This window comes from Salvia splendens, chromosome 15 (genome assembly GCF_004379255.2).
Source record: "Salvia splendens isolate huo1 chromosome 15, SspV2, whole genome shotgun sequence".
NCBI lineage: Eukaryota > Viridiplantae > Streptophyta > Magnoliopsida > Lamiales > Lamiaceae > Salvia > Salvia splendens.
The window spans coordinates 11,010,675-11,038,062 of NC_056046.1; the positions used below are offsets into that span (position 1 = coordinate 11,010,675).

The 27,388-nt window shown below is 40.1% G+C and overlaps 4 protein-coding genes across 4 annotated transcripts; all 4 read right to left on the reverse strand.

The window, feature by feature from the left end:
- Positions 1–1,611: 1,611 nt before the first annotated feature.
- LOC121769188 (protein PLANT CADMIUM RESISTANCE 2-like) lies at positions 1,612–3,903 on the reverse strand. The gene is made up of 4 exons (XM_042165914.1): positions 3,491–3,903; positions 3,325–3,396; positions 2,019–2,231; positions 1,612–1,844 (listed from the first exon to the last, which is right to left on the reverse strand). The coding sequence occupies exons 1-4, from the start codon at positions 3,705–3,707 to the stop codon at positions 1,768–1,770; spliced, it is 579 nt and encodes a 192-aa protein (XP_042021848.1). The 5' UTR covers positions 3,708–3,903; the 3' UTR covers positions 1,612–1,767.
- Positions 3,904–9,106: 5,203 nt separating this feature from the next.
- On the reverse strand, positions 9,107–9,697 carry LOC121766691 (probable inactive receptor kinase At3g02880). The gene has a single exon (XM_042162959.1). It carries the CDS (start codon positions 9,695–9,697, stop codon positions 9,107–9,109), a length of 591 nt encoding a protein of 196 aa, XP_042018893.1.
- A 6,646-nt stretch (positions 9,698–16,343) lies between these two features.
- LOC121766693 (probable inactive receptor kinase At5g16590) lies at positions 16,344–17,210 on the reverse strand. The gene is made up of 2 exons (XM_042162960.1): positions 16,876–17,210; positions 16,344–16,734 (listed from the first exon to the last, which is right to left on the reverse strand). Exons 1-2 carry the CDS (start codon positions 17,208–17,210, stop codon positions 16,344–16,346), a joined length of 726 nt encoding a protein of 241 aa, XP_042018894.1.
- A 5,086-nt stretch (positions 17,211–22,296) lies between these two features.
- Positions 22,297–25,016, reverse strand: LOC121769510 (plasmodesmata-located protein 6-like). The gene is made up of 3 exons (XM_042166339.1): positions 24,165–25,016; positions 22,696–22,821; positions 22,297–22,590 (listed from the first exon to the last, which is right to left on the reverse strand). The coding sequence occupies exons 1-3, from the start codon at positions 24,880–24,882 to the stop codon at positions 22,577–22,579; spliced, it is 858 nt and encodes a 285-aa protein (XP_042022273.1). The 5' UTR covers positions 24,883–25,016; the 3' UTR covers positions 22,297–22,576.
- Positions 25,017–27,388: the final 2,372 nt, after the last annotated feature.

Sequence of the window (27,388 nt, forward strand, 5' to 3'; positions counted from 1 at the left end):
CAGCCGTGCCGATTGTTGTGTGATAATAAGGCGACCATTAGTATCTCGGAGAATCCAGTTCAGCATGATCGAACCAAACATGTGGAGGTTGATCGACACTTCATAAAGGATACAATTGATGCAAAAATAGTTGAGTTGCCCTATGTCAAGTCAGAAGATCAACTGGCGGATATCTTGACAAAGGCAGTGAGTTCTCACTCATTTCGAGATGTATTGGGAAAGTTAAGTGTCGGTGATCTCATTACTTAACTTGAGGGGGAGTGTTGGAAGGAAAGATCTCACCATGGAAGGGAAGATTTCCCGTAGCTAATTTCCTGTGATCACGATTAACTAGAAATTGATATTTACCTTGTATAGAAGATTAGGGAACAAGAAATCTATCTTACCTTATTTGTATTCTTGAGGCCTATAAAGAGGCGTGTAAACCTTGTTATTATCAATGAGAAAGAGTTATATGAATTTCCCAAAACCTGTTTCAACATTCCGTGTCCTCAAGGCATGAACATTTTGCTATTTTAGTCCTGAATATTATGTTGCGAGCTTCGGGTCCTAAACGTTATGAATTTGTTCTTATTTTGCTAAGAATTCACGGAGCCAATAAACTTTTAGGAATACAATATTAGAGTTTTATTTACTATGCTAACCCAAATTTTGGCAAGTATAGACGTTTATAGGTAATTAAACATTAGGGACTTTAAAGTTCATTATCCAAATTTTTAAATTTCAAATTTATTTTGATTTTCTTATAAATAAAAAAATTACAATAATAACTAATGATGTTTACGCGTTTATTAATAATGCTATAAATTTTGAATGGTTGCGACATCATATGCGGGTATACGCTAGATTTGCCTTCAAAGTGTGCCGCCAACATACAATTTTATAGTCAAACATCAAAATTTAAGATGAATATCACAATTAATTGGCAGTTGTAAATTGTACTAATTCTTAGTTTGGCAAATAGTCCTATTAGGACATTGTCATTGCTTTTTGTTTAAATCTACATGTGTGTTATAGAATTGTTGGATTAGTTATAAGGAGATCATGATTAAGAATCATAGGTAAGAACAATTAAGTTTGTGGTCAATAATATGTTAATGAGTAAGAAAACTAGAGAAGATAGGGAGATTATGGCAGTCAATTTTGAGTAAAAAAAAAACTAATGACGAATCGTTTAGTCCATTTATTGTCGTGCATTTCTATATTTTATGTTTAGGGTAGGTTATGCTTTGGTTAGGTACCAGCAGAAACAAATGGTGAATATATGAGTTAAACAATTTTATATATTCGCGGAGCAAGAAGTTCTATTACTATTTCAGTAGTCATCGTATTATGTTTCGAATTAATTATCAACTCCTCTTATTTTTTGAGCTGCATAACATACTACTACTACTAGCCTGGTTCATAACTTCATACAGTATAATCATTGACCGTTTGTCTTTATTTTCTCTCTTTCATTTTTCTTTTTTGTTTTCGCTTTGCTGCATCCAACTGTGTCATTTTAGAAGTTCAGTAAATAAAAGCTTAATTACACAAAAAATTTTAATACCTAAAATATTACTAACATCATTTGTGGATCAAAATGCGGAAAAGAAACAAAGAGAATCTATGTACAAAACACACATATTATATATATATATAGAGAGAGAGAGTCCATAAGTTAAAAGTGCAACAAAGTTGAATTATTGGTTTACAGTAGAAAAACACACATGAGATTTGCATGGAACTAAAAGCATTATATATGTAGAGAAAATTGCATAAATACAATTATCTGGTCATTCCGCCTTCAACGATTGGAGCCTTGGCTATTCCGCGATTCTGTCTCTCCACGTTTCCATGCCATCCTGCAACAAATTAACCACATCATAAGTATTCTAGCTATATATCTTTTCACACTTTTTACGAATTTCCCTATGAATAAGTGAAGTGAAGAAATACTATAGATTGACTAATCTGTAATGTTGTGTTCAAATCATTTAGTATATTGAGATTGCAGCATTTGGGAAGAAAGAGTATACCGATGGTCATGTCGAATCCACGATTCTTAAGCTCACGATACTCTTGGCAAAGAGCACAAGATTCGCAGAAGCAATGAAGCAAGCAGTCGCAGCAGGGAGATTCGTGGAGCGAGTATTGCTGCCTCATTTTGGAGCGGTAGAAACAGGAATAGAAGCACGGGCACCCAGTCACGCACGCTATCAATGTGTACAGTGCTCCATTCTGAATACAAGCTGCAGCATCCCAACTTCATTAGTCAATCAACTATATACGCTTACTCAATCATACCATTCTATTGAATCTCACTATACTAGTAAAAAACAATCAATGCGAAAGTCACCACAGAATGATTAAGTGGTAAAAATATGAGCAATAAATGAGAAAATTAATGCGATGCAGGGGCAGCAGTGCATTGACGTGGATGGTTCATAACATAAGACCATCCACTACGGGTCTCGCCGGCGTCTCGCGTCCCGTCCCGGAGAGACGGGACCCCGGCGCGACGCGTTGCAGCTCGTCGTCCCATCCCGCGCCGTCCCGCGTCTCGTCCCGTCAAGCCAAGAGACGGGCTGTCTCGGCACGCGCCTAGGCGACGTGGCGCGACCCGGCGTCGTGCGTGACGCCCACTCGCCGGCCCGTGAGTGGGCGTCGTCACGTGCTGACGCAATAAATATTTTTTTTAAAAAATACGAATTTTAAAAAAAATAAAAATAAAAGAAAAGAAAAAAATTTTCTAACGGTAATAATACCGTTTTTTGTTTTTTTTTTATTATTTTTATTTTTAATTAATTTTTTTACTATATAAATACTCCTAAATTCATCCTCATTTCATACACAACTTGGCCTTCCGACTCCCCCTCAACCTCGACCGCCTCCGGAGGATGATTAGCCGGCGGAGTAGTTTTTTTATTTTTCTTTAAATTTGTATTTTAAATTATGTTGTGTGTTTTTTTATGTTGTGTGTTTTTTAATAAAGTGTGTTTGTTTTAATTGAATTGTGTTGGGAAAATAAAAATGAAATTGAATGAATAGTAATTAAGGGACGGAATAAGGGACGGTTAAGGGACAGAGGTTCCGTCCCATAGTTAAGAGATGGAGGAAAAAAGGACAGTGAGACCCTTAAATAGTGGTCAAATAGTAGTTAAGAGACGGTACATTCCTAATGTTTATACGAATCATTCTTTCCTCCTAAAAGTCTACTCCCAATCATTCTTTCCAAATTTCTTCATATTTCCATAAACTGAACTATTTAATTCGATTAACCGGAAATGAAATTCATATAATTAAATAGCTAAAGGTGGTTGAAAATTAAATACGTATACTTACAGCTGGATCCTTTGTCGACGATCTCAGAAATCCGGCCAAATGTAATGCAAGGGCACCAGAACGTCAAGCAACCTGATTAATTTTTAACACACCAACTATATTCAGTAGTGATAGATTCCAATTGTGAATTAAGAGACGTACGGTGTGGATTAATTCAGAAACTCACAGTTGCGGAAGTCGGAAAAGCAACCGCAGAGGCCGGTGGACCATGGCACCTGAGGCTTGGGGGGAAGAGGAGGCCTCGGCTCGGGCTTCTCGGAGTAAAATGTCTGGGTGGAGCTCACAGGGATCCCGGTCGGAGTGGTGTAATCACGCGGCGGAGATGCCGTGGCATCGGAGAATTTCTGATAGTCGGTGGAGTCGGAGTTGGAGTTGGAGTACATGATTGATTCACTCAATGGATCGATGAATCCAACAATGGGATGGGAGGAGAGAGAGATGATTGGAAATCAAATTGGGGATGGATACAAATATAAAAAGACAGTAGGCAAGTCCAGTTAATTGAACGAGTCAACTCGGGTAATTCAGATTAGTGAATGTTGTTTGCTGCTACGCGCTTCTTAGTGGTAGATGAAATGAAGAGCTTTTCTCAGCCTCAAGAATCAAGATATTATTATCACATATCCAACTTGTGGAATGTATTTATCGCTCCGTCCCATAATAGGAGTACTCTTATTGTAGACACGAGTTTTAAGAAATACTATAAAGAATAATTTTATATTAATTTTATAATAAAATGAGAGTAAAGTGAATTAGTGAAATGTGAGACTTACTTAAAAATGAAGTGTGACTTTTATTGCAGGACGAACCAAAATGGTCAATTGTGAAAGTATTATGTATGTGTCACCTAACTAAGAATTTCGTCCAATGGTGGATTTTGTAAATTTCTAAACTATATTTTAGGCATAATAATGTTTAAAAGTCGTTTAATTGGAGTTTATTGGACGGTTAATTGGAGCGTTCAAAGTCGTGTAAACTTTGTCCTCTGGAAAAAAAGTGAAGAGATGTACCACTTCATTCACAATTTAAAGTCTTTACTTCAATTCAACATAAAATTTTTAAAATTGTAAAATAAATAATTGAAAATAAAAGTTAATATATGAATTCCACTTGTTATATAATGAGTGTAATACTTTAGTGAAATATGTTTATTATTCAAAATAAGAAAATAACAAATGAAATTTTAATTGTGGATGTGTCTAATGATATAATAAGATAATTGTGTTTTTCATAAGTAACAATTTGTACTTAATTATCCAATAATCTCGTAAAAATAGATTTAACGGACTGCGCAAATTTTAATAAAAAAATATTAATTGTAATGTTAGTGATAAAAATATCTCACCTTGAAAATATGTTAAATAAAGACAAAGTCCCATAGTCAAAGGAGTACATATGTTGATTATTATCCATAAACTAACTTTAATAAATGTAGACTAATAATGGTATCCTTGTTGTGAAGAAAAGGGTTAATGCACAAACACTTGATATATAATGAAACAAATTCAATATTCTTAACCCTAATATTTATAATGAGTTTGAATAAGTATAAACATTTGTTATATGAAATAAATTCAATATTCTATCTGAAACAGTTCGATGAAATTAGCGGCACCTGTGACCCGTGGCCGTGTGTAAGTTTTAGAAATTTCGTGGAAGGTATTATGTAAATTACTATCATTGAATGCAAAATAATGCAGTTCATCATAATATAGTTATCATAATGACCTTTCAAAGGTTCAAACCATTAAAAAAAGGTCCTTGAATTGCATAATTAAAAAATAAGGTTCAAACCAATATAAAACTACGATTGAGTGTCGAAGGATATTTCTCAAGCTATGTCTCAAGAAATATCCTGGATATCAAGCTATGTCTTGATAACAAATTTTTGCATATATTATTGAGGCCCCATCTATTAAATACTATCTTATCCAAAAAGTCGCTCAATATATGAAACTACTCCCTATTTAGTTGACTATATGTAAAATGTATAGCGACATACTTATCTTTTTTTAGAGGTTTGTTAACGACAATTTAATACTAATACTACTTAATAATAAATTAATATCATAGCCGAGGTAAGAAAATGTATTGCATTTTTAGGTATGTTCAGTTAACTTTTTAATCTATAAGGACATGCACAAACTGACCAAGGAAAGGAAAATTAAGTTTGATTGATACAAATTGAATGAATAATACATTTTCATAGTCATAAATTCATAATGTTCACCGCTAATTCTACAAGAATAAGAATAAAATACAGTTTCCACAAAAATACAAGCAACCTTCGCAAGATGAACTTTGTAAATATCTGGTGGAGAAACCAGCAAATTCGGCATTAGTTAGGAAAAAAAGCCTAATGAGAAGGGTAATTAATTAGGGGATGGGCTATATATATATGGAACCAGATTCTCTCAAGCTACCTCCGTCTATAAAAAAATAGATAAAATTGTAAATGATATGAATTTTAATGCGAAATTGGTAAGGTTTGAAAGATGGAAAAAAAGTGATGGAAGTAATGTTAATGAATTTTAGGGTCCACATTTAGAATGACATGTAGGTTATTATTTGTTTAAAACTTTTCATATTTAGAATTGGTATAACTTTGGTGGACGGTCCAAAATGGTAAAATTAGTCTATTTTTATGGACAGAGGTAATATGTCGTTGGCTACCATGTTCGCACAATATATCTGACATGTCTAAGATGGTGGAAATCCGATCTAACAGAATCACTTTTGTAGCTATAGCACCCATGTCAATCCACTTTTTACTCCTCTGAATTCAGCTTCTACATTTGGAAGTGTAACCACCTTATGTTTCTTACTACGTCATGCCCCAAGATATCCTCCAACAAAAGTGAAGTAACCTGTTGTGGAGCCATGCACTTCCAAATGCTTATGTTTTTCGAACACAATTTCATGTTCAAAGGTCCCTTTCAGGTATCTCATAATCTGAAGAGTTGCTTCTAGGTGATCAGCTTAAGGCCGGTACTCGAATTGATTTTAAACGAGCAACAAACGTTAGTTTCCACATGATTTGCAACATTGTATCAACTATACATACCATATATAGGTTCTAACTTTCTCCAGAAGCACCAAGTATTGTTGATAGTTGAGAATTAGTACAATTTATGAAGCCGGAACTGCGGAAGCAGAGACAAACGTCTCGCTGATCTGAAGGAGTTCGTTGGAGAGACCGGTAAAAACAGTATCACCTGTTTCAGTAGGGCTGAACTTAATAAGTGCTGCAGGAAGCAAATCCTCTTCTTCAAATGTGACTCCTCTCTCTCCTTCCATTGCTCACCAACTAATACAAGAAAAAGTTCACACTCAGTTAAAATTTTGTGTTATCTTTACTCAGTCAAAATAAAATGCTATAGACGATCACAGCTTTTGGCATATTTTGTTGAAGATAATTGGTTCAGTATATTCAGAGAAATTAGTTGAAGTGCAATAAAAGTTCATTCTCAAGGTACTAACAATAACATAAATCACAAGTATAGTAAACTGATTACTTATTCAAGTATACGAATGCATGTTTGGTAGGCATGTTAAAGTAGCACAAGATAATTAATTAAGATGGGTTTTAAGATAAATATGTTATCTCACTCTTTTGGAATGTTAAATAATCCACCCTTTTGAACTAATTCACTCCGAGCCTTAGCGGGCCGAGATGGGCTTTGATGGCCTAACATGGCCTTATTTTATCTACCAAACAACCAATATAACTTATTTTAGCCTGAAGTACCACTCCGTCTCCATCAGGAAACTGTATTCTAACAACCATTTTATTATATTGCCTTCTTGGAGCTTTGGCCTGCTTTTCTCTATATGATTTAGGAACAAGAAGCTTAGATTCCGCTAACTTTTTCCTCCTCGACTTTGCTTCCCTTTTCACTTCTTCAGCGGAGAGGTTGTAGTAAGAATCAGGTAGCTCTATTCTTGCTTCTATGTGCTGATCAGGGACAGAAAAGAATACCCGAATCTAATTTTAAGAATGAGGAAAGTCATTAAAATTCACTCTCAGGGAAGAAAAGAGCACGAAAAGAAAAGATAGTTGAAGGAATATAAAGCCATGATCTGCTGTTAGGTGAACTCAACTCAAGATGGCATTTGTTACAAGTACTGAAGAATGATACCTCCGCCACAGAGAGTATGAAATCGGTTAGTGTTTTTTTGGGAGCAATGGGTTACTATGTGTAGCTTAAGGTTTGTAGTTGCTACAAAATAACTGAGATGAAACTTAGAATAATAGATAGATAGATAGATATCATAAGGCAATTAATGTAACTGTCAAACTACATAATCAGAATATATGGCATCTCTATCATTGAGTAGGGTATAACATACATTATGAAACACTCTGAATAAAGAACGTTTTACGAGACACAATAGTTCAGTTCAGTTCAGTCCAATAGTCACCAGATTATGTGATCCCAAAAGCAGACAAAAATGTTGCATAAAGAAATTGAAATCTAATTCTATATTTAGTGTGTAGCAATAAACGCACTAATGACCGCTTCCTCATTAGGTAGTTCTTGCTCTTTATCTGTATATAATAAGGTTCTTACAGAATTTGTGCACCAACAATCATCAGTTATTCTGAGCAAAAGAATTGCAGCTATTTTTCTAACAAATTCTGAATCAGAAGTTTGACTGAGCTGCACAAGGGTAACTATATCTTCAAATATCAAAAGTTCAAAACATTTCATAAAGATTTCATCCAACGCAGTAACTCTGATGTATACCATAAAGACATAATCATAAGCTATTAGCTATATTTGATAAAGATGCAAACTCACCAGAGGAATCATGTATCCAAGGTAAGATAGTTCAAAGAGACAATCTACCAAACAAGGAGTTAACAAAGCTAGCAGGGTTATACTTATACCTGCCTATCAACTGGCTTCCTCTCAATAGGTTTCTCCAACTTAACTGGAGCAGCTGATGGTATGTATATCTTCCTCTTCCCCGTCGTGACCAATGACTCCAACGGATCGAACCCGTTTTCCCGGCTTCTCGTGTGGTGAACCCGTGGTCCGGGCTCTCTGGTCTCTTTATGCTCGGAAATAGTGTTTGCCTTTTGGATTGGAGGGCTTTGAATTAGACAATGCAGGTGGACACAGCACTGATTGTGATTGCGGTGACGTACTGAAAGATCCCAAAACTCCTCGAATTTGCCTGATGAAGATGATGTGAATGGGTTTTTGACTTTTCTTCATTTTATCTCACTTCATCCATTCTCCTACTTATTCACTCAACGATCACACTTAAGATTGTCAAAACAATACGATTGGTACTACGTTTTCGTGTGTATGGATTGTAGTAGATTCTTGGGGATATTATGGATTCCGGAAAATTTTGATTACTTGATGAGATTTTTGGGGGAAATTGATTGAATTCCATGGGTTGATTTAAAGGCAAATTTGTTTGAATTCTAGCATTGAGTTATCTGGTATCATGAATAGGTTTAGTATCAAATTACGAGTCGATTTAAGGCGATTCACAAACAAGACCTACTATAAAATTTAGTCTTGAAAAAAATTCTGTGACTATCTTTATTTTTGAATTGAACTCACTGCTTTGGTCACTTAACAGAAAAAATATCTCAATTTCGGCATCGCTCTGGCTCTCTCATACACACACAATCACATACATACATACATACATGAATCAATGAAGAAGTAAGCGAGAGATCATCTTCTGCACAGCTAATGAAGAAGGAAACGACAGATCATCTTCTGCACAGCTTCTTCAAACCAAATACCAATACACGACGTCTTCAATCACAAATTTTCCGCAGCCGTCGCACAACATCCGCCGCCGATGGCCTACCACTAGGCTGCCGCGACGTGCACGAAAGCGCCACGAGCAATAGCTCAACCACCGATTCCTCGCGGCCAAACAGACTCGGATCGATCACCGCAGCCGTCCCCTTCTCCTCGACCACCGTCTGCACCCAATCAGGAAGCGCCACGCCTTCCTCCGTCAGAATCCCGTCGGGCTCCCTTCCCGTCAGCAGCTCCAGCAGCAGCACCCCCAGCCCGTACACGTCCGCCTTCTGCGAACCCACGCGCGTGTCCAGCACCTCCGGCGCCCTGTACCCGTTCAGGCTCGAGCTCGACGCAACCAGCTGCGCCAGCCCGTACTCCGACACGCGCGCCTCGTAGTCCTCGGTGATGAACACGTTTGACGACCTGATGTTGCCGTGCACGGTCCCGGACCCCACCGAGTGGAGATACTCAATCCCCGATGCAACCCCCACCGCGATCCTGCATCTCGTTTCCAGCGACAGAGACTCATTCTTGTCATCGATAAAGATTACAGAGTCTAAGTTTTTTTTTTTTAATAGTGAAAATGTTATCAAGAGCATCTCCAGTAAGACTGGTCGTCAAATAGCCCTCACATAGCCTTCACACTGCCACATCATCAGCACTACAATTCTCCTGGCACATCAGCTTGCCACATCAACTGGACATCAAATAGCACTCACATAGCCTTCACACTACCTATCCACATCACTAATAACAATTATATAATTTAATTTACACTCGTATCAACATACGGAATTTAATTTACGAGACAAATACGGAAAATTCGAATAATAATATTAAAACTTAAAAAGTACATTAATTTTAAAAAAAAGTATAATAATTTAAAAAAAATACAAAAATTAAAAAGTACATTAATTTAAAAAAGTAAAACAAAATCACTCCTCGCCGCCGTCCTCGTCTCCGTCGTCGCCCAGCGCTTCTTCACCGTCGTCGCCGCCGCCTCCGTCGCCACCTACGCCGCGGCTATTCCCGCCGGTGTCCCTCCTCATCGCCTTCAATTCTTCACGCTGGCTCTGGAGCAATACACGAAGAAAATCCTTCACCTCGGGGTCCACCGCCGCTTGGAAGTCGGCTAAGGTCTTCACCATTTGAGCGCGCGTTTGTTGGCGCGCGAAGAATTTGAGCTCCTCGGTAGACCTGCCGAGGGGGGATGTCGAATGGACCCCCTGGGAACTCGGGGTGCCCCCCTCGCAACCTGTTGCGCCCGCCTTTGGCCAACCGGGCGAGGTCGGCGACCGAACGAACGAGGAGTCGGGACCTCCTGGGCCGTCTCGGGGAGGTCTGTCGAACCACTGCTGCTGCCGCTATAATCTCCGGTATAGTTCAGTTTCTGCCTCTTCGGCCAGCTAGCGTCGACGCCTGCCCGGAATTTCTCCGACTCGTTGAGCACAACGTAGCAGTTCCAGTAGGTGAACTCATAGTACTTCTTCTGCGGATCGGGGTAGGCTCTCTCCGCAATCCTCCTGCAGTCTTCCTCTGTTTGGCCACTGGTCTGCATGCGGAGGGCGTTGGCGTACAAACCCGAAAATTGAGAGACGCCAGACCTGATTCGGTCCCAGCACTTCCGGACCTCCTCCCCGGTGCACGGTCTCCCTTCAGGGAAAAATGCCCTGTAGGCTGCGGCTACCTTGGCCCACAAGTTGACGATCCTCTGGTTGTTCGAAACGAGAGGATCGTCGTAGACACTCACCCACGCCTTGGCAACCGCAACGTTCTCCGCGTCCGTCCACTTCCTTCGGCCCCAGATTTCCGCCTCCGACTGCGACGACTCGCCGACCTTCTTGGCCTTGCCCTTCTTCTTACCCCGCCCTACTCCCTGGCTTTGAATGAGAGTTTCCGGAACCTCGTTCATATCAAAACCCAAGTCCGCTAAGGAGAAGGTCTCCGTATACTGTGCATCCGTTGGGGTCGATGTGTGCGAAGAACCGGTGGAAAAATCAAAAGTCGGTCGATAGGCGTTGTCCCCCCCGTGCGTCCCCTGCGCCGGGGGAATCATCTGCTGCGCCGGTGGCTGCATCCCGGGTGCCCACCCCGGCATCATCTGCATAGGGGGCTGCATGCCGGGTGCCCACCCCGGCATCATCTGCTGCCACGGGTACATGTTGTAGTACCTGGTCATCGGAGGCCAACCACCTCCTCCAGGAGCTGGGGAAGTATGGGACCCTACCCCGGGAGTCGGGGCCGTCTGAGACCCTACACCGGGAGGCGGGGGAGTCTGAGACCATCCCCCGGGAGTCACTGGAGTACCTTCGTAGTTGTTCTCCATTGCTCGTTATTGATCTTGAACAGAAAGTAAGGTAGAGAGAGTACTCGTTAAAACAAGTGGTGCGAATGAAAATGACGTTCAAAGCGCGTATATATAGTGTTTTCAAAAGAAAAAAAAATAAAAAATAAAATCTGACGCCGGTTTGACGCCGATCCGGGACCCACAATGGCGCCGTGAGGATCGGCGTCGGAACCGGCGTCATCGCGCGAATTGGCATGGCCACGCCGATTTTGACGCCGTTACTGGAGATGCTCTAAAAATAGAAAATGTACTAATTTTATAGGACAGACTAAGATTGCAATATATCTCACCATAAGAGTGGAGAGCGGCGGCGAGGCTGCCTTTGGGCATGGGGTGGTAGACAAGGAGCTTCTTGTTGAAGGATGTGAAGAGGCACAACCTCAAGCTAAAGTTGCAGTGATGGAGGATCAGAAAGCTGATACTAAAAGTGATGAATCGATGCATTCCATTGGTGCTCAAGATCCACGCAAGACCAGATGTACTGGATTCGTATCACTTGGATGCATAGCTGGAAAGAATCCAGCTAATGTGAAGGACCACGAGCGCTCATATAGGGACATGGCTGTACAAGTGATTGCTAGGTAGAATTAGTCAAGTTTCTGTTATGATTAGTCAGATAAATTGATGATTATCATTAGTGATTCTGATTTAGTAAAAGTTCTAGGTGCTTCTTGATAAGGCTATATATGTGTAAGGTGTATCGAACTTTCAAGGTAATGAGACAGTAGCTTTTCAATATTCCTCTTTCAGCTACAATGTATTCTGCTTTCCAGATATGTTTTCTCTCTGTTTCCTTTCATGGTATCAGAGCAGGATCATCCTAATCCTGTCTCTGCTCTACATTTTTGCTTCCGTTTTATCTCTTTACCTAAAATGGCGGAATCAAGTGATTCGAACGCCACATCAATTCCCTTGTCGGCCTTGCCGGGTCTTACCCAAATACCACCCATTTCAGTCAAGCTGTCTGATGAAAATTTTCTGATCCTCCATCACTGCAACTTTAGCTTGAGGTTGTGCCTCTTCACATCCTTCAACCAAATGCAGAGAGGTAATCCACAGCAATCTTTCAAACAGAATTACTCTTTTAATCCTTCTGCGCATGTAGTTCAAACTCGAGCACCCTCTGCTGCTTCACACTCATTTGGGAATCAGTCGGAGTACAACTATGATGCAAGCTTATCCACCAGCTGGTATCCGGACTCAGGAGCTACAAATCATGTCTCAAATGATCTCAATAACCTTATCATCAGTACGGAGTATACTGGAGGTAAACATCTTGTGCTTGGAAATGGTGTTGGTGTACATATTGCCAATATTGGTGAATCTTACATTAAGCCTGATTCTAATAATTTCAATAGAAAACTTCATCTCAAAAATCTGCTTCATGTGCCTAATATTACCAAAAATCTTCTAAGTGTGTCCCAATTTGCCAAAGATAATCATGTTTTCTTTGAATTTCATCCTAACGTCTGCCTTGTTAAGGATCAAATTACCAAGGAAATCGTGCTCAAGGGAACCCTTGATAAGGGACTCTATCACTTCCTAGTTCATCACTCTCCAATCAAGAGAAGCAATAGCTCCAATTTCCCTTTCAATCAAGTTAGAGAAGTTCATGCTGCCTTCTCAGCAAATGTTCAAGAATCTTCTGTCAACAGCTTGTCTAAGTCATCTGCTAGCTTAGATATAGACTTGTGGCATAGGAGACTTGGTCATCCTAGTATTGATGTTGTTAAATTTGCTTTGAATAGCTGTAATCTTCCTTACCATTTAATGAAAACTTTTTCATTATGTCACTCATGTTGTGTCTCCAAGGCTCATAGATTACCATATTCTCCATCAAGTTCTGAGTTCAGTTCGCCTCTTGAACTTATCCATAGTGATCTTTGGGGACCTTCCCCAATCATGTCGAGAAATGGTTATCTATACTATGTCTCTTTTGTTGACCATTTCAGTCGTTTTACATGGGTTTACTTATTGAAACATAAAAGTGATGTTGCTGGCGTGTTTAAACATTTCAAATCTATGGCTGAAAATCAGTTTAGCACCAAGATTAAGCTTTTTCAGTCTGATTGGGGTGAAGAGTTTCAGGCTTTAACTTCTTTTATGAAAGAGTGTGGTATCATTCATTGGATTTTTTATCCATATACACCACAACAAAATGGTCTTGCCGAGAGAAAGCATAGACACATTGTGGAAACTGGTCTAGCTCTTCTTTCTCAAGCTTCTCTTCCTCAAAAATTCTGGGATGATGCTTTTCTCATTGCTGTTCATCTAATCAACCTTCTCCCTGCCAAAACTATCAATAATATGTCACTATTTGAGAAGTTGTTCTCTTCCAAACCTGACTATACAACTCTCAAGGTTTTTGGATGTCTTTGTTACCCTTTGACTAGACCATATAATGCTCATAAACTGAACTACAGATCTGATCGGGCGATCTTCTTGGGATATAGTCCTTCACACAAAGGCAACAAAGCCTTACTTCCTAGTGGGAAAGTTATTGTAACAAGGGATATCGTTTTTGATGAAAGTGTATTTCCTTCTCAATCAAAATCTTTTGGAGATATCTCTGCTGTCAACAACATTCAGAACTTTCCTCATTCTCCGGCTTCTCCTGTGATCGTTGATAACACTCCACCTCTAGTTCAAACTGATCATGAAGCAGCCACCACTCCCACATTTACACTCATCTCATAACTCTTCATCTGCTGATATTGACTTATCTCATTCATCTGAAAATTCCACTCCCATTTCATCATGTGCAGATATCCATGTTTCACCAACCACTCATGATTCTAATAATGATCCACCTCCACTCCCTCAAAATGCCCAACTCACTCATCACATGACAACAAGATCCAAAGCAGGCATTTTCAAGCCTAAAGCCTATTCACTCACTGCCTCACCATACCTCATTCCAAGATCTGCTCTTGAAGCCATCTTGATCCCTATATGGAAAGCAGCAATGCTTGCTGAATTTCTTGCTTTGCTCAGAAATCGCACTTGGATCTTGACCACTCTTCCACCTGGGAAGAATCTGATAGGTTGTACCTGGATATTCAAATTAAAAATGCATGTTTCTGGTGCCATTGCTAGACACAAAGCAAGGTTGGTTACCCCAGGCTTTTCTCAACAACCTGGATTTGATTTTACTGAAACTTTTAGCCCTGTGGTGAAACCCACAACTATCAGACTCATTCTCAGCTTGGCTGTATCTCTTGGTTGGTCTATAACTCATCTGGATGTCAATAATGCATTTCTAAATGGTGAGTTGGGCGAAGACATCTATATGAAACAGCCTGTTGGTTTTGAACAAGGTGGTCCTCATTTAGTTTGCAAGCTCAAAAAGGCCATATATGGTTTAAAACAGGCTTCACGCGCATGGTTTTTCACTGTTCATTCTGTTCTCATTAACCTTGGTTTCAACCAGTCCAAGGCAGATGCTTCCATGTTCTTTAGAAAGAAAGGTGATGAGGTGATCTATCTTCTAATCTATGTAGATGAGATGCTGGTAACAGGTAACTCTTCTTCATCCATCAAGACAGTTATTTCTCAGCTTAACTCTCATTTTTCTTTAAAAGATCTTGGGGAGGTAAGCTTATTTCTTGGTGTTGAAGTTGTGAAGACAGAGGCTGGTCTTCACCTTTGTCAATCAAATTACATCAAAGATCTTTTGAAGAAAGTAAACATGGTAGGTGCTAAAGGTTGTCCAACACCCATGGTTTCAACTTGTGAACTGAGCAAGTCAATTGGTGAGCCTCTTGAAAATCAGAAATTGTACAGAAGCACAGTTGGAGCTTTGCAGTATGCTACAATCACTAGGCCTGATATTAATTTTGCTGTCAATAAGGTAAGTCAATACATGGCTTCACCTTTAGACACACATTGGAAAGCCGTTAAAAGGATACTCAGGTATCTCTCTGGTACACTGGATTTTGGAATCCATATTAGAAAATCAAATGGTATTGTGACTGCTTTTTCGGACTCAGATTGGGCGGCTGATCTAGATGATAGGAGGTCCACTAGTGGTTATTGTACATATTTTGGAAACAAATTGATTTCTTTGTGTGTGAAAAAGCAAAATGTTGTGGCAAGGTCAAGTACAGAAGCTGAGTACAGGAGTCTTGCACAAGCTGCCTCTGAAGTGAGTTGGTTGAGTTCTTTGCTCAACGAGCTGAAAATTGAAGATAGAGGAGTTCCTGTCATATGGGTTGATAACATGAGTGCTATTGCTTTGGCTTCAAACCCAGTTCTTCATGCTAGAACCAAACATATCGAGCTTGATGTCCATTTTGTCCGTGACAAAGTTTTAGACAAGAAGATTGAGCTGCGACATGTCCCAACTACTGATCAGATAGCTGATATACTGACCAAGCCTTTGAGTCATCAATCCTACGTGAAATTGCGTAATAAACTTGGAGTAATTTCGCTATCTGCACTCAGATTGAGGGGGCGTGTTGAAGGATGTGAAGAGGCACAACCTCAAGCTAAAGTTGCAGTGATGGAGGATCAGAAAGTTGGTACTAAAAGTGATGAATCGATGCATTCCATTGGTGCTCAAGATCCACGCAAGACCAGATGTACTGGATTCGTATCACTTGGATGCATAGCTGGAAAGAATCCAGCTAATGTGAAGGACCACAAGCTCTCATATAGGGACATGGCTGTACAAGTGATTGCAAGGTAGAATTAGTCAAGTTTATGTTATGATTAGTCAGATAAATTGATGATTATCATTAGTGATTCTGATTTAGTAAAAGTTCTAGGTGCTTCTTGATAAGGCTATATATGTGTAAGGTGTATCGAACTTTCAAGGTAATGAGACAGTAGCTTTTCAATATTCCTCTTTCAGCTACAATGTATTCTGCTTTCCAGATATGTTTTCTCTCTGTTTCCTTTCACTTCTCCTCCGTACCGTAGAAGTAGCCACGGAGAGGCTCCAGATTCCGGTGAAGAAGCGATCCGACCTCCTTGATTTTGACTCTGAACTCGGCCTCTGGAACAGAGACATTCTTCAACCTCTTTACAACCACTTGAATTCCGCTCTCAAAATATGCCTTATATGTTGATCCGATCGTCCCTTTCCCCATCACCTCTGCTGAGGCGCTAAGCAGCTCCTGCAAACTGAAAACCTCATCCTCTTTCCCCCAAAACACCAATCCATCGCTGTCCTTCTTCGTCTCGGAATATTCATTGTTACGCCAGTTGTATTGCTCAGTAACTGGAGTCCTAATGTCGCCGGCGGGGGAGCGTGGGGCCGGAGACCTATGCGGAAGGACTTTTCTGCTTCTGTATGTTTTCCACAAAACGAAGGCAATACACAGAATTATAAGCAATGCAACGAATGATCATATTGCGATTCCGGCTATTGCGCCGTCGGAAAGGTTGTTTTCACCATCACTTGAGCAAGAAGGAAGAGGTCTGCCACACAGAGAGGTTCCTAAAAAGGATTGATCGGAAAAATTGCCTAATGTCGACGGAATTAATCCCGTTACATCGATGTTGAAGGAAACGTTGAAATTTCTGAGGTTGGTTAGGTTATTCCAATCAGGAATCGGTCCGGTAAACTGGTTGCTTTCCAGATACAAAGTCCTCAAATTAGTGAGGTTGTTGAAATTGGTAGATAGATTGCCGGAGAATCTGTTTCCGGTGAAATTCACACGCAAGAGATTCGTTAATGTGTAAAAGCTCTCCGGGATCTCGCCGGAGAAGCGGTTCCCTAGCAGGTGGATATCCTCGAGGTAAGTGCACGACGCTAAGACCATCAGCAATGGGGTGCCCTAAGGCGCGCCACGTCAGCATTTTTATCCTCCTCCTTCTCCACCTGCAGTGGGGCGCCCTATGGCGCGACACATCATCAATTTTGTAATATTTAAAAAATACATACGAATTAAAAAAAGTAAAATACATTTAAAATACGAATTTTAAAAACTTCATTCATTTAATAAAAATTAATACATTACAATGCGAAATAATAAAAAATGCAAACTCAGCGACGGCGGTTACGAGCCCACACTTCTTCAATCATGTCGCTCATGAGCTGCGCATGCTCCTGTTGGTTGCGCATTGAGGCCTGCCTAGATAAAACCTCATCGAAACCTAATGGTAACCCTCTATCGGGTGTCTCGGTCGATGTGCCGGCAGAGCTAGATGCACGGTCGTCGTCATTCCAATCGGTGATGCTTCCGCCTTCACTCTCGACTATCATGTTGTGCATGATTATGCACGTATATATGACATCGGCGATGACTTCCTTGTACCAGAAACGAGCCGGCCCTTTCACAATTGCCCACCGTGATTGGAGCACCCCAAATGCCCGCTCTACATCCTTCCGCGCCGCCTCTTGCTTTTGCGCAAATAAAACCCTCTTCTCACCAATCGGGCAGCTGACCGTCTTTAGGAAAACTGGCCACCGTGGGTAGATGCCGTCGGCCAAGTAGTACCCCATATGGTATTGGCGTCTGTTGGCAGTGAACTCTATGGCCGGGCCGTTGCCGTTACATTGGTCGGTGAAGAGGGTGGACGAGTTGAGGACGTTGATGTCGTTGTTCGACCCAGCTACGCCGAAGTAAGCATGCCAGATCCAAAGCCGATAGTCAGCGACGGCTTCGAGGATCATCGTCGGGTGGCTGCCCTTGTATCCACTTGTGAATTGGCCTCTCCACGCCGTCGGACAGTTCTTCCACTGCCAGTGCATACAGTCGATGCTCCCGAGCATCCCAGGAAACCCGTGCGCCCTCTCGTGCATCTGCATCAGACCCAGGCAATCAGTGGCTGTCGGCTTGCGCAAATATGTGTCGCCATAGGCCTCTACTATCCCCCGACAAAAGTACTTCAGACACTCGTGGCCTGTAGTCTCCCCACAGTGGAGGTACTCGTCAAAAAGGTCCGTCGTGGTGCCGTATGCCAACTGACGAATAGCAGTCGTGCACTTTTGCTTCGTCAATCGAACAACCGGAATCAGACGAACTAGAACTATTGGTGTCTTCGCCGGGATTCATTTTCGTTGGATGTTGAGAGAGAATATGTTGAGAGATAGTCAATATGTTCGTATGCACAACTGAATGAGAAACGAGATTTATATAAAAAAAACAAAACCGCGTGCCATCGTCCGCGTGCCATCTTCCGCGGCCTTCACAATGGGGCGGACGATGTCACGGACGATGGCCATCGTCCGCGACGTCCGCAATGGAGCGGACGATGGCCATCGTCCGCGGTTTAAGTCGCGCCCGAAGCATAGGCCGCGACTATCGTCCGCGGCCTATGCCACACACCCACAGTGGGGGAGGACGATGAATGGCGCGGACGATGCGCGCCATCGTCCGCCCATTGCGGATGGCCTAAATCGGAAAGGAGTTGGCCGGAGAGGGCGTTGTTGCGGAGGCTGAGCACCCGGAGTTCGGTGAGGTTTCTGACGGAATTCAGCGGGAGGGTGCCTCTGAGGCCGCTGGCGGGGAGACGGAGCTCGATGACGCGGTCGGTTGTGGCGTTGCATACGACGCCTCGCCACGAATTACAAGGGGAGGAGCCGGCGGTGGTGTTCCAGCGGAGGGTTTGGCCGCCGACGGCCGCTTGTAGGCGGAGGAGGGCGGAGCGGTCCGCGGTGATATCGGAGAATACTGGTGACAGGGAGAGGAGGAGGTGGAGGGCCGTCGGCGGAGGAGGGCGGAGCGGTCCGCGGCGATATCGGAGAATACTGGTGACAGGGAGAGGAGGAGGTGGGGGAAGAGGAAGAGGAAGAGGAAGAGGAAGAGGTGGTGATGGTGTGACATTTTTTTATGGTGTGAATTTGAAATATAGGAGAATTTGGAGTGTTTGAAGAAGAAGATTTTAGAATGCAAATTGCTCAATTGAGTAGTTTTGATGTTGGTAGAGCGAGAGTCAACGATCACTTGCTAGTTGAGGGTAGACTTGATGTTGCAAGGACTTGACGCCTGCCCTCACTATTCTATTCTATTGTATTCTATTGTGTTCATTTTGGTTTACATGACTCACTTACATTTTGATTAGGACTAATTCAGATTTATTACTATTAATTACTGTATTTACATGTGGAATGTTCATTACGTGTGGCTAGCAATAATTATGCACTACAGTATAAAAATCGATGTTGCCTTGAATTCTGGCAAGTTTTGTATTCTAGTTCCATTTGATGAATTTCTATCTTTGTTTCTTCAATTAATCACAAAAATTAAGCTCTAATGACTTTTAGCGAGCAATACATGTTTACTATTGGTGGGTTTTTCGGTCGACGGATTCCAGATTAGTCAGGTTTAAAATAGTGGAAGGATGCCGGTAAATGGAATGGAATGGAATTAGGTACTATAACATTTTGACAAATAATTGACACATTTATTACTTCGAGTTAACTATTTTTTATAAAATTATTTTATTAATTTAACACGGGATTGTCAAAGCTGATAAAGCCTTCATATGCTTTTCTTTTATGAAATTGACCAAAGGGGACATGTAAATTGGTTTATTAAAGTTGTATTTGAAGCTAATAAATATCGAATTTAACAAGTTTATTTCATGAGAGGAGTTCATTGCCGTTTTTTTTTCGTGCTTCTGTTTGATTTTCTTGGTTTTGCCTCTCTGTTGTTTGTTGCTTCCGCTGAACTATTTGTTCAACCATTAATCAATTATTTTACTCTATATTCTGCATCAAAAAAAAACAAATTTATCCTTTGTGATAAAGATAATTTTGAATGAACCAATATTTAGATTCAAGCACTATTAAACCTCAATAACAGGTCATGACCCATCATATTGTTTAACACAATATTTTTTTTCCGATCCTATTATGGAGTTGAGTATACAACTTTAATGTCATACAATTTCACAAAATCTACTACACGCATTCTTTTTGGAGAAAGAACCAAAAGAAAAAGGAAAACGCCTGGACTGGATACAATATTTTTTGTACACTTTCCTCTTATTCTTAAGTTAGAGAAGTAGATTAGATTTGCTTTCATTTTTTCCTCCGTTTTTCCATATGATTGGTTTGGAAAATGATTATATTCCATCCGACACATTGTAAGAATAAAATAATACTATATGTTATGCATTACGATTCATTAAAACTGTTTAATTTATTTTGTTAATAGCTTGTTTTTTGGTACATGTCAATTGTAATGAAAACTACAAAATGTTATACAAATACACCACACAAATAATTCAAACATGGGAAAAGGCAGAAAAAAAGTAGGCCATCATTTATTAATGACAAGGAGTTATAGAAAATAGCATTGGTGTATGACTTATTCAAAAAAAACAACTTTTTCGAGAAATACAAATAATTCTCTGCCATAGTATTTTCTAGACCAGTTCTCCTATAAAGACACGCGTAAAATGCATTAATCACAAAAAATAAGGTATTAGTCATAATAATTCTCTTAATTAAAGTATTAATTAGAGTGATTAATGATAAACGTCCATTTTGGACTTGACATATTAGTACTCCATGGAGTATATTTTATCTAAATTCATACCGATTTTTTGGTTGATCAATTTGTCGGAGTTTTTATAGAAAAATGACATTAAAAGAGGTTAAGAATAGAAGTATAAAAGTTATACTAATGGAGTAATAGTTTACGGCTTTGAAGGAAAGAAAGGAGTAATTGTTTGGGTGGTTTTTCTCCACTAATGACATGTTCTCTCATCCAATCTAGTTGACCGGAGCTTTGAAGTTTGTGGTGCTAATAAATTGAAGAAATTAATTATTTTATCTTTGAAGATGACTATTTGAAAGTTTGGATTCGAGGCTATTACTAAGGCTCATACGGTAATTATACCGTATAGCAAAAAGAGGATTTCATCTAATCAAGTACTGGTCACTTTTAATGCAGTTTCTCTCTTGTTTTTTTTTTTTATTTTTTATCTTATGTATTGTTTCTAGTTTTAATCTGGCGTGTAGCAAGCAATTACTAGCTTTCTAACTTATGAATTTAATTTGGAAAATACTGAAATAAGAATAGAACATTTATTGATATTTTTAATAATTCCTTTTTATATTATATTTCATTATTCTTGAAATAAGAGGCTAGATTATATTTTTAATTATTCTCTAAATAAGAAGCTATGTAAGAGAAAGAGATGGGCCCATGGATTAAATATACCCTATGGGCCTATATAATCAATCCTTTTCTACCATTCCTTCTTGGGCTTTGGTGTTTTCATAGAGCTCATCATCAAAATTGGGCCACAGTTTTCCTCAACTGGCAAACTCAAGTCTATAGTAATACGAGAAAAATTGGCTAAAATAAAATATTACTATCACAAAAGAATATGTGTAGAGGAATTTCACAAATTAAGATCACTAATCACTCGAATAATTATATAGAAAAACTATTATAAAAAATATTTTCCGCATAAACACCGTGTTTAAAAACGTTGCAGATAATATAGCAGTAATATATGTGCATCTTAAGCTGAGGTTGTAATGAGTCTTAAATTTGATTTAAAAATTATAAAAAGTAGTTTTGAAAGGAATCAAGTATGATTATTTGAACATTGACAACTATATTTTCTGTTGCTTCGGCCTCTACGTTTGCCTATTAATTGGTTTTCAATATTTTGTTTGTGTTTAATTATTTCTATTATTATTTTTCTGCAAGTGCAACCGTGCTTGCTACGTTTGTGAGCATGTTTGTTGTCTCCAAAAAAAGTTGTACGATAGAGTATTGTGAACATAAATATTTGTATACTTGTATTTGTGTGCATATATATATGCTCATTAAGTGCACCACAATCGGCGAGCATTGTCAATGCTCATTGAGTGCAGATAAGGCTAAATGATTCAAATCAGTGAAGCTTCCTTATCGAAATTATTGAAGAACTGAAGGTGCACCGTGACACAAAAAAAATACATTATATGCGGTACTAACAATTTAATCAAATGGCTAGCCTAAGGTTTTAAAATGATCTTGATCGTTGTTGGAGAATCAACACATTTTTTTACAGAAGTGTAACCAATATTATTCATGAAAACTACGACAAGATAGAGGCATGGACCGAATGGAATTTTGAATTTTCCTTCTTCACTTTTTTCATTGCTCGCTTGAGCCAAAGAAAAGAGATAAACCACAAAAAAGAAAAAAGAAATTCACCACACGATTGCAACGTGATTTGCTTATTTACCGCCACCTGCAATTGAAGAAATATTAATTACTATGCATTATTTAATTCATCATTTACAAATGCAACTATTAACTCGTAATTAATTTATGGGGGAGATTTAGGATGAGTTACCTTTGTGATCCAAAGCTTTACTCAAGAAAGAGAGAAAGACCACGAGTATTGCTACACCAGCCACAAGTCCAATGAAAATGGCTAGTGTTTTATCCAGCTCCTCATCATCATCATCATCATCATTTTCTGTACAATAATAGATAATAAATTGTTGCTCTCCCATGAAAAAATAGTTAATCAAAAGTAGTGGAATCATTTTGTCATTTTGGTACGTTCTATAGTACTGGTGTCATTTCTCTATTTAGTAAAAGTCAACACATTTATTCTCACTTACTTTACTCTCTCTTACTTTATCTCTCTTCATCTCTCTACCTTTTTCATTTCCTACTTTCTTATTTCTTTACTCAACTTACTTAACATAATTTTTTTTAAAATCGCGTACTGAAAAAAAAACTCTCCACTACTATGGAACGGAGGGAGTAGTAAATCATAGTAATTTTTAGTTTTAGCAATGCTTTCATATCAACACAGTGCTTTCCTATAAAGACAAAGTACGTACACATCATAAAAAAAGGAAATATAAAACCACCGGTTCGGAATTCATCATTCACTTTTTTTGTAAGTGTAATAATTAGGTTAAAAAATTTGTATTTTAGGAATATTTATTAAAATAAAATTAAACAAAAAGTATTTTTTATATGGCGGTTTAATAAAAGCATATGAAATTGGACTAGCAATTAAGTTAGTACTAATATTCACTGGCAAAAAAGTTATACTCCTATCCTACAAAAAATTGGACTAGCAATTAGTGTAAAGTAAATTTTAAGATAATATTTTATATATTCCTCATTAAAAAGTATAAAGTAAACCTTTTTTTGGGTGGGTTGGATTATGCAATGTGTGGGTGAGATTCTTGAAGTAAAAAAGGAAATGCCGGCCTTATTGAAAATATTTCCCCACCCTAAAACAGAAAAAGGAAGAAACTGAACCTTTGCTTCAACTTTTTCCTTTTCCTAGTTAGTATTCAATTATGCGAAGCTCACGGCATGATCATATATCAGAGAGTATATTTCAGCTTTTTCACCAAAATTATTGGCCTAGTATATATAAGGAAAAAAAAAAGGCAAAGACTGCAATATTTCTTCTAAGACACACGATTTCATTTCGATCCACAAAAACTCGTCATTTCCATTATTTTCCACTCTAGGGGTAATCCCACTTGCACCAAAAGTTTAATTTACCCTTTCACTATGATTTAGACCCTTCATATAGTCATATTAGTAGTAGTAATTAAGATGCGGCCCACTCTCTAAAATCAGACCGCACCCACTATTTCATAACGTATTTATAATTCAATCTTCTTATGTACTTGAAATTTGAAAATATATTAAATATCGATATTTATTTTCACATTGCTGTAAGAATCCCGTCGCAATTTTTCCTTCAACCTTAATCCGTAATGATTTAACGACGGATTTAATCAAATTAAGTGACATAGGTTTAAAAAAGAGGCGGGTGTAGTTAGTTACCAGGTTTGGAGGTGTACCCACGCTCCGAGTAGCGCGCGTAGCACTTGGCGAAGAACATATCCCCCCACGCAGCCGAGCCGCACTGCGTCCTGAGTCGCTCGACAGCATCCGACAAGCAATCCTGGCACTCCCCCACGCTCAGATCCTGCACGCACTGCGCCATGCCCTGCACCTTCCCAGCCTCACTCACCCGAAAAAACTGCCCCCCGGCGCCCAGATACGACAAAACCGAGCCGCGCTCGCCCGAGTCGTCGCCCACGAGCGGGCCGCACCTGTCCGCCGCCACCGTCTTGTCCTCCGCCCCGACGAACGACTCGTTGTCGAAGCGGACGAAGCAGCCCTCGAGCTGCAGCGCGCCGCCCGTGGCGCCCGAGCACGTGGCCCGGAGGCGGGCCACCGCGGCCGAGACGCACTGGCGGCAGTCGGCCGAGGCGAGGTCGCCGCGGCACTGGAAGAGGCCGTAGGCGACGTCGCCCTGGGCGGAGCCCGGGAGGGCGATTTTGAAGTTGTTGTAATTGGCGGAGGAGGCGGCGCTGACGATGGATGTCAGGATTGAGTTGAGGTTGGACTCGAAGGGGCTGCCCGGGTTGTATTTGAGTTGGGAGCAGCCTACGTATATGAATGAATTCAGTGATGAGCTATAACAGTTTTTTGATAATTGTGTGAGGATTATGGTAGCCAATATGAAGAGAAGGGGAGAGGGAGACTGCATCTGCATGTTCTTGTGTTGATTGTGATGTGAATTGCAATATATATTGAATTTTGAGTATGTGTAGTGTGATGAATATAAATAGATATAGGGGATGTTTCTCCCCCAAATTTATCTTTTTGCTATTGTTTGATTAATTGCTAATATTGTTTTGGTTGTATGTAAATTAGGCATCTTATAATGGTGGAATAATCTGAATTTGTAGAAAAGGCATAATGGTATATGTGAGTTGCAAAAAGGTGATTCCAATGGGGCCAATTTTAGACCACGATATATGTTAAATGCTATATACTCCATATAACATATTGTGGTTGATAATATGTGTATAGTCTACAGCAGCTATATCAGAAGCTAGATACTTTTTAAGGAATAATTAGTGCTTTATCTTATGACATGAATGTGAAAGTTTTAGAAATGTAGAAAATCGGAGAAAGGGGATAAATTGCAATAGGGAAAGGCTGAATATTTATGAATAGGCACAGCATTTTCAGCTAAGTAATAATTATATAATTAAGGCTACATATAGCAGAAAATGACATGTAATGAAAGATGGATAGTAATTAGGATTAGGTGATCCGTCCCATGACTGTGTAAAGTATAAACACTAGGGATGAGGAGTAACATATAACCCAAGAGTAAATTGCAGTCAAACCCCCACTTAATACTATATATTCGATCCCCATTAATGATTTAATCGTGCAATTAAATTAATCCAGATTTGAAGTCACCAGCACAAAAGAAAACTTGAAATTGAAAGAGAAGAGACAAAGCTATATATATGATTCTGCAATTGATCACGAACTTGCTATGATAGTTTTCATGCTTACACAACTTTTTCACTAACTTTTGCAGAAAATTAGGAGTGTACAATTTACAACCTGATCATTGATTCATCAAAAGAATATGCAATAGATCCCTGCAGCCATTATGATTAACATATAGTACTAGTAATGAATAAGTATATATCATCTCTACCCTGGATTAACCTTGTCATTTGATGATGATTGATGTGTGATGGGGTGCGTACTAAACAAGCCCAACAGCAATGACGGCCCATCAGCCCAAAGCCCAAGGAAGAGTATGAGTTCGGCATTACCAAAGAGTTCGGCCTCAGCCTACAGCTCGGTAAAAGCCAACCTATCAAGCTCTGCTCTCAGGTCGGCATCAAGCTCTACTCTCAGATCGGCAACCAAAGCAGGAGTATGAGTTCGGCATTACCAAAGAGTTCGGCCTCAGCCTACAGCTCGGTAAAAGCCATCCAATCAAGCTCTGCTCTCAGGTCGGCATCAAGCTCTACTCTCAGATCGGCAACCAAAGCAGTTCGGTCTCAGTATTCGACCGAACAAGGAGTTAGTGGACCCATACAGGATGTCCAACACACCCACTACCACGTGGTGTCAACTCAGGCCACGATCGTAGGCCATGACCTACGCTACATCCACGATCTTAGGCCATGACCTACACGACATCCACGACTTAGGGTGGTGATGCAAGCCACGATCTTAGTTCAAGATATAAATAGAACTTAGATCAGATAGAAGAGGTGAAGCTCTCTAGAGATAAAATCATATAGCAAGTCTGTGTTGTAAGCTGTAATCCCAGATCAAGCAATACAATCTTGCCCTCCCTTCTTCCCGTGGACGTAGATTTACTTCAGTAAATCGAACCACGTAAATTCTGTGTGTTGTAGTTTTCATTCTCTACCAGCTTTTACTAACATCAGAAATTCGCGGATCCATCACTGGCGCCGTCTGTGGGAATCAGAGAACAAAATTTGTGATAAAGCGAATTTTTGATCCATTTTTTTCCACCCAAAAAATGCATACCAGATCGCAGAGTACCCGTATTCCTGCCCGTGAGAACCAGGAGGAAGCCAATCCATCCCATAGGTCTGGAAAACAGCCTAGGGATAAATCCACCACCAGTTCTCATGGCGAAGGAACAGGCCGCTCCAAAAATCGTCCCACTGAGTCTTCCCAGCAGCCTGATTTGAATGAGGCTGTCAAGCTGTTCTTGGCTGAGAAGCAGGATGAGTTCTTAGCCTTCCTGCAAAAGAGCCAAGAGCCGAAGACGAAAACGGAGGATTCTCCTTCCTCATCCAGACATGAAAGTCACTACCGCAGTAGTGCCGTGTCTTCCAGGAAGAAGAATCCTCAACCCCGACATATTCCTGTTCTTCCTCGGTACCGGAATCACAGGAGAACTCAATCTCCTCCATACCGACGAGATATCGGATTCGCCGTGTACGGAGCACTGAAGACTCCGTTCTCGGACGACATCACCCGAACTCCCCTACCACAGAACTACCGAACTCCGTCGATGACTTACGACGGGCTCGTGGACCCTCACGATTTCTTGGGGCGCTATCAGTATAACATGGCGAACCAGGGTCTCAACGAGGTCCACATGTGCAAGCTGTTTCCCGAGCTGCTCATCGGGAACGCGAGAAGGTGGTTCGATAGCCTCCCCCAGGGCAGCATCAGATCTTACCGAGATCTAATGGATGCCTTCCACA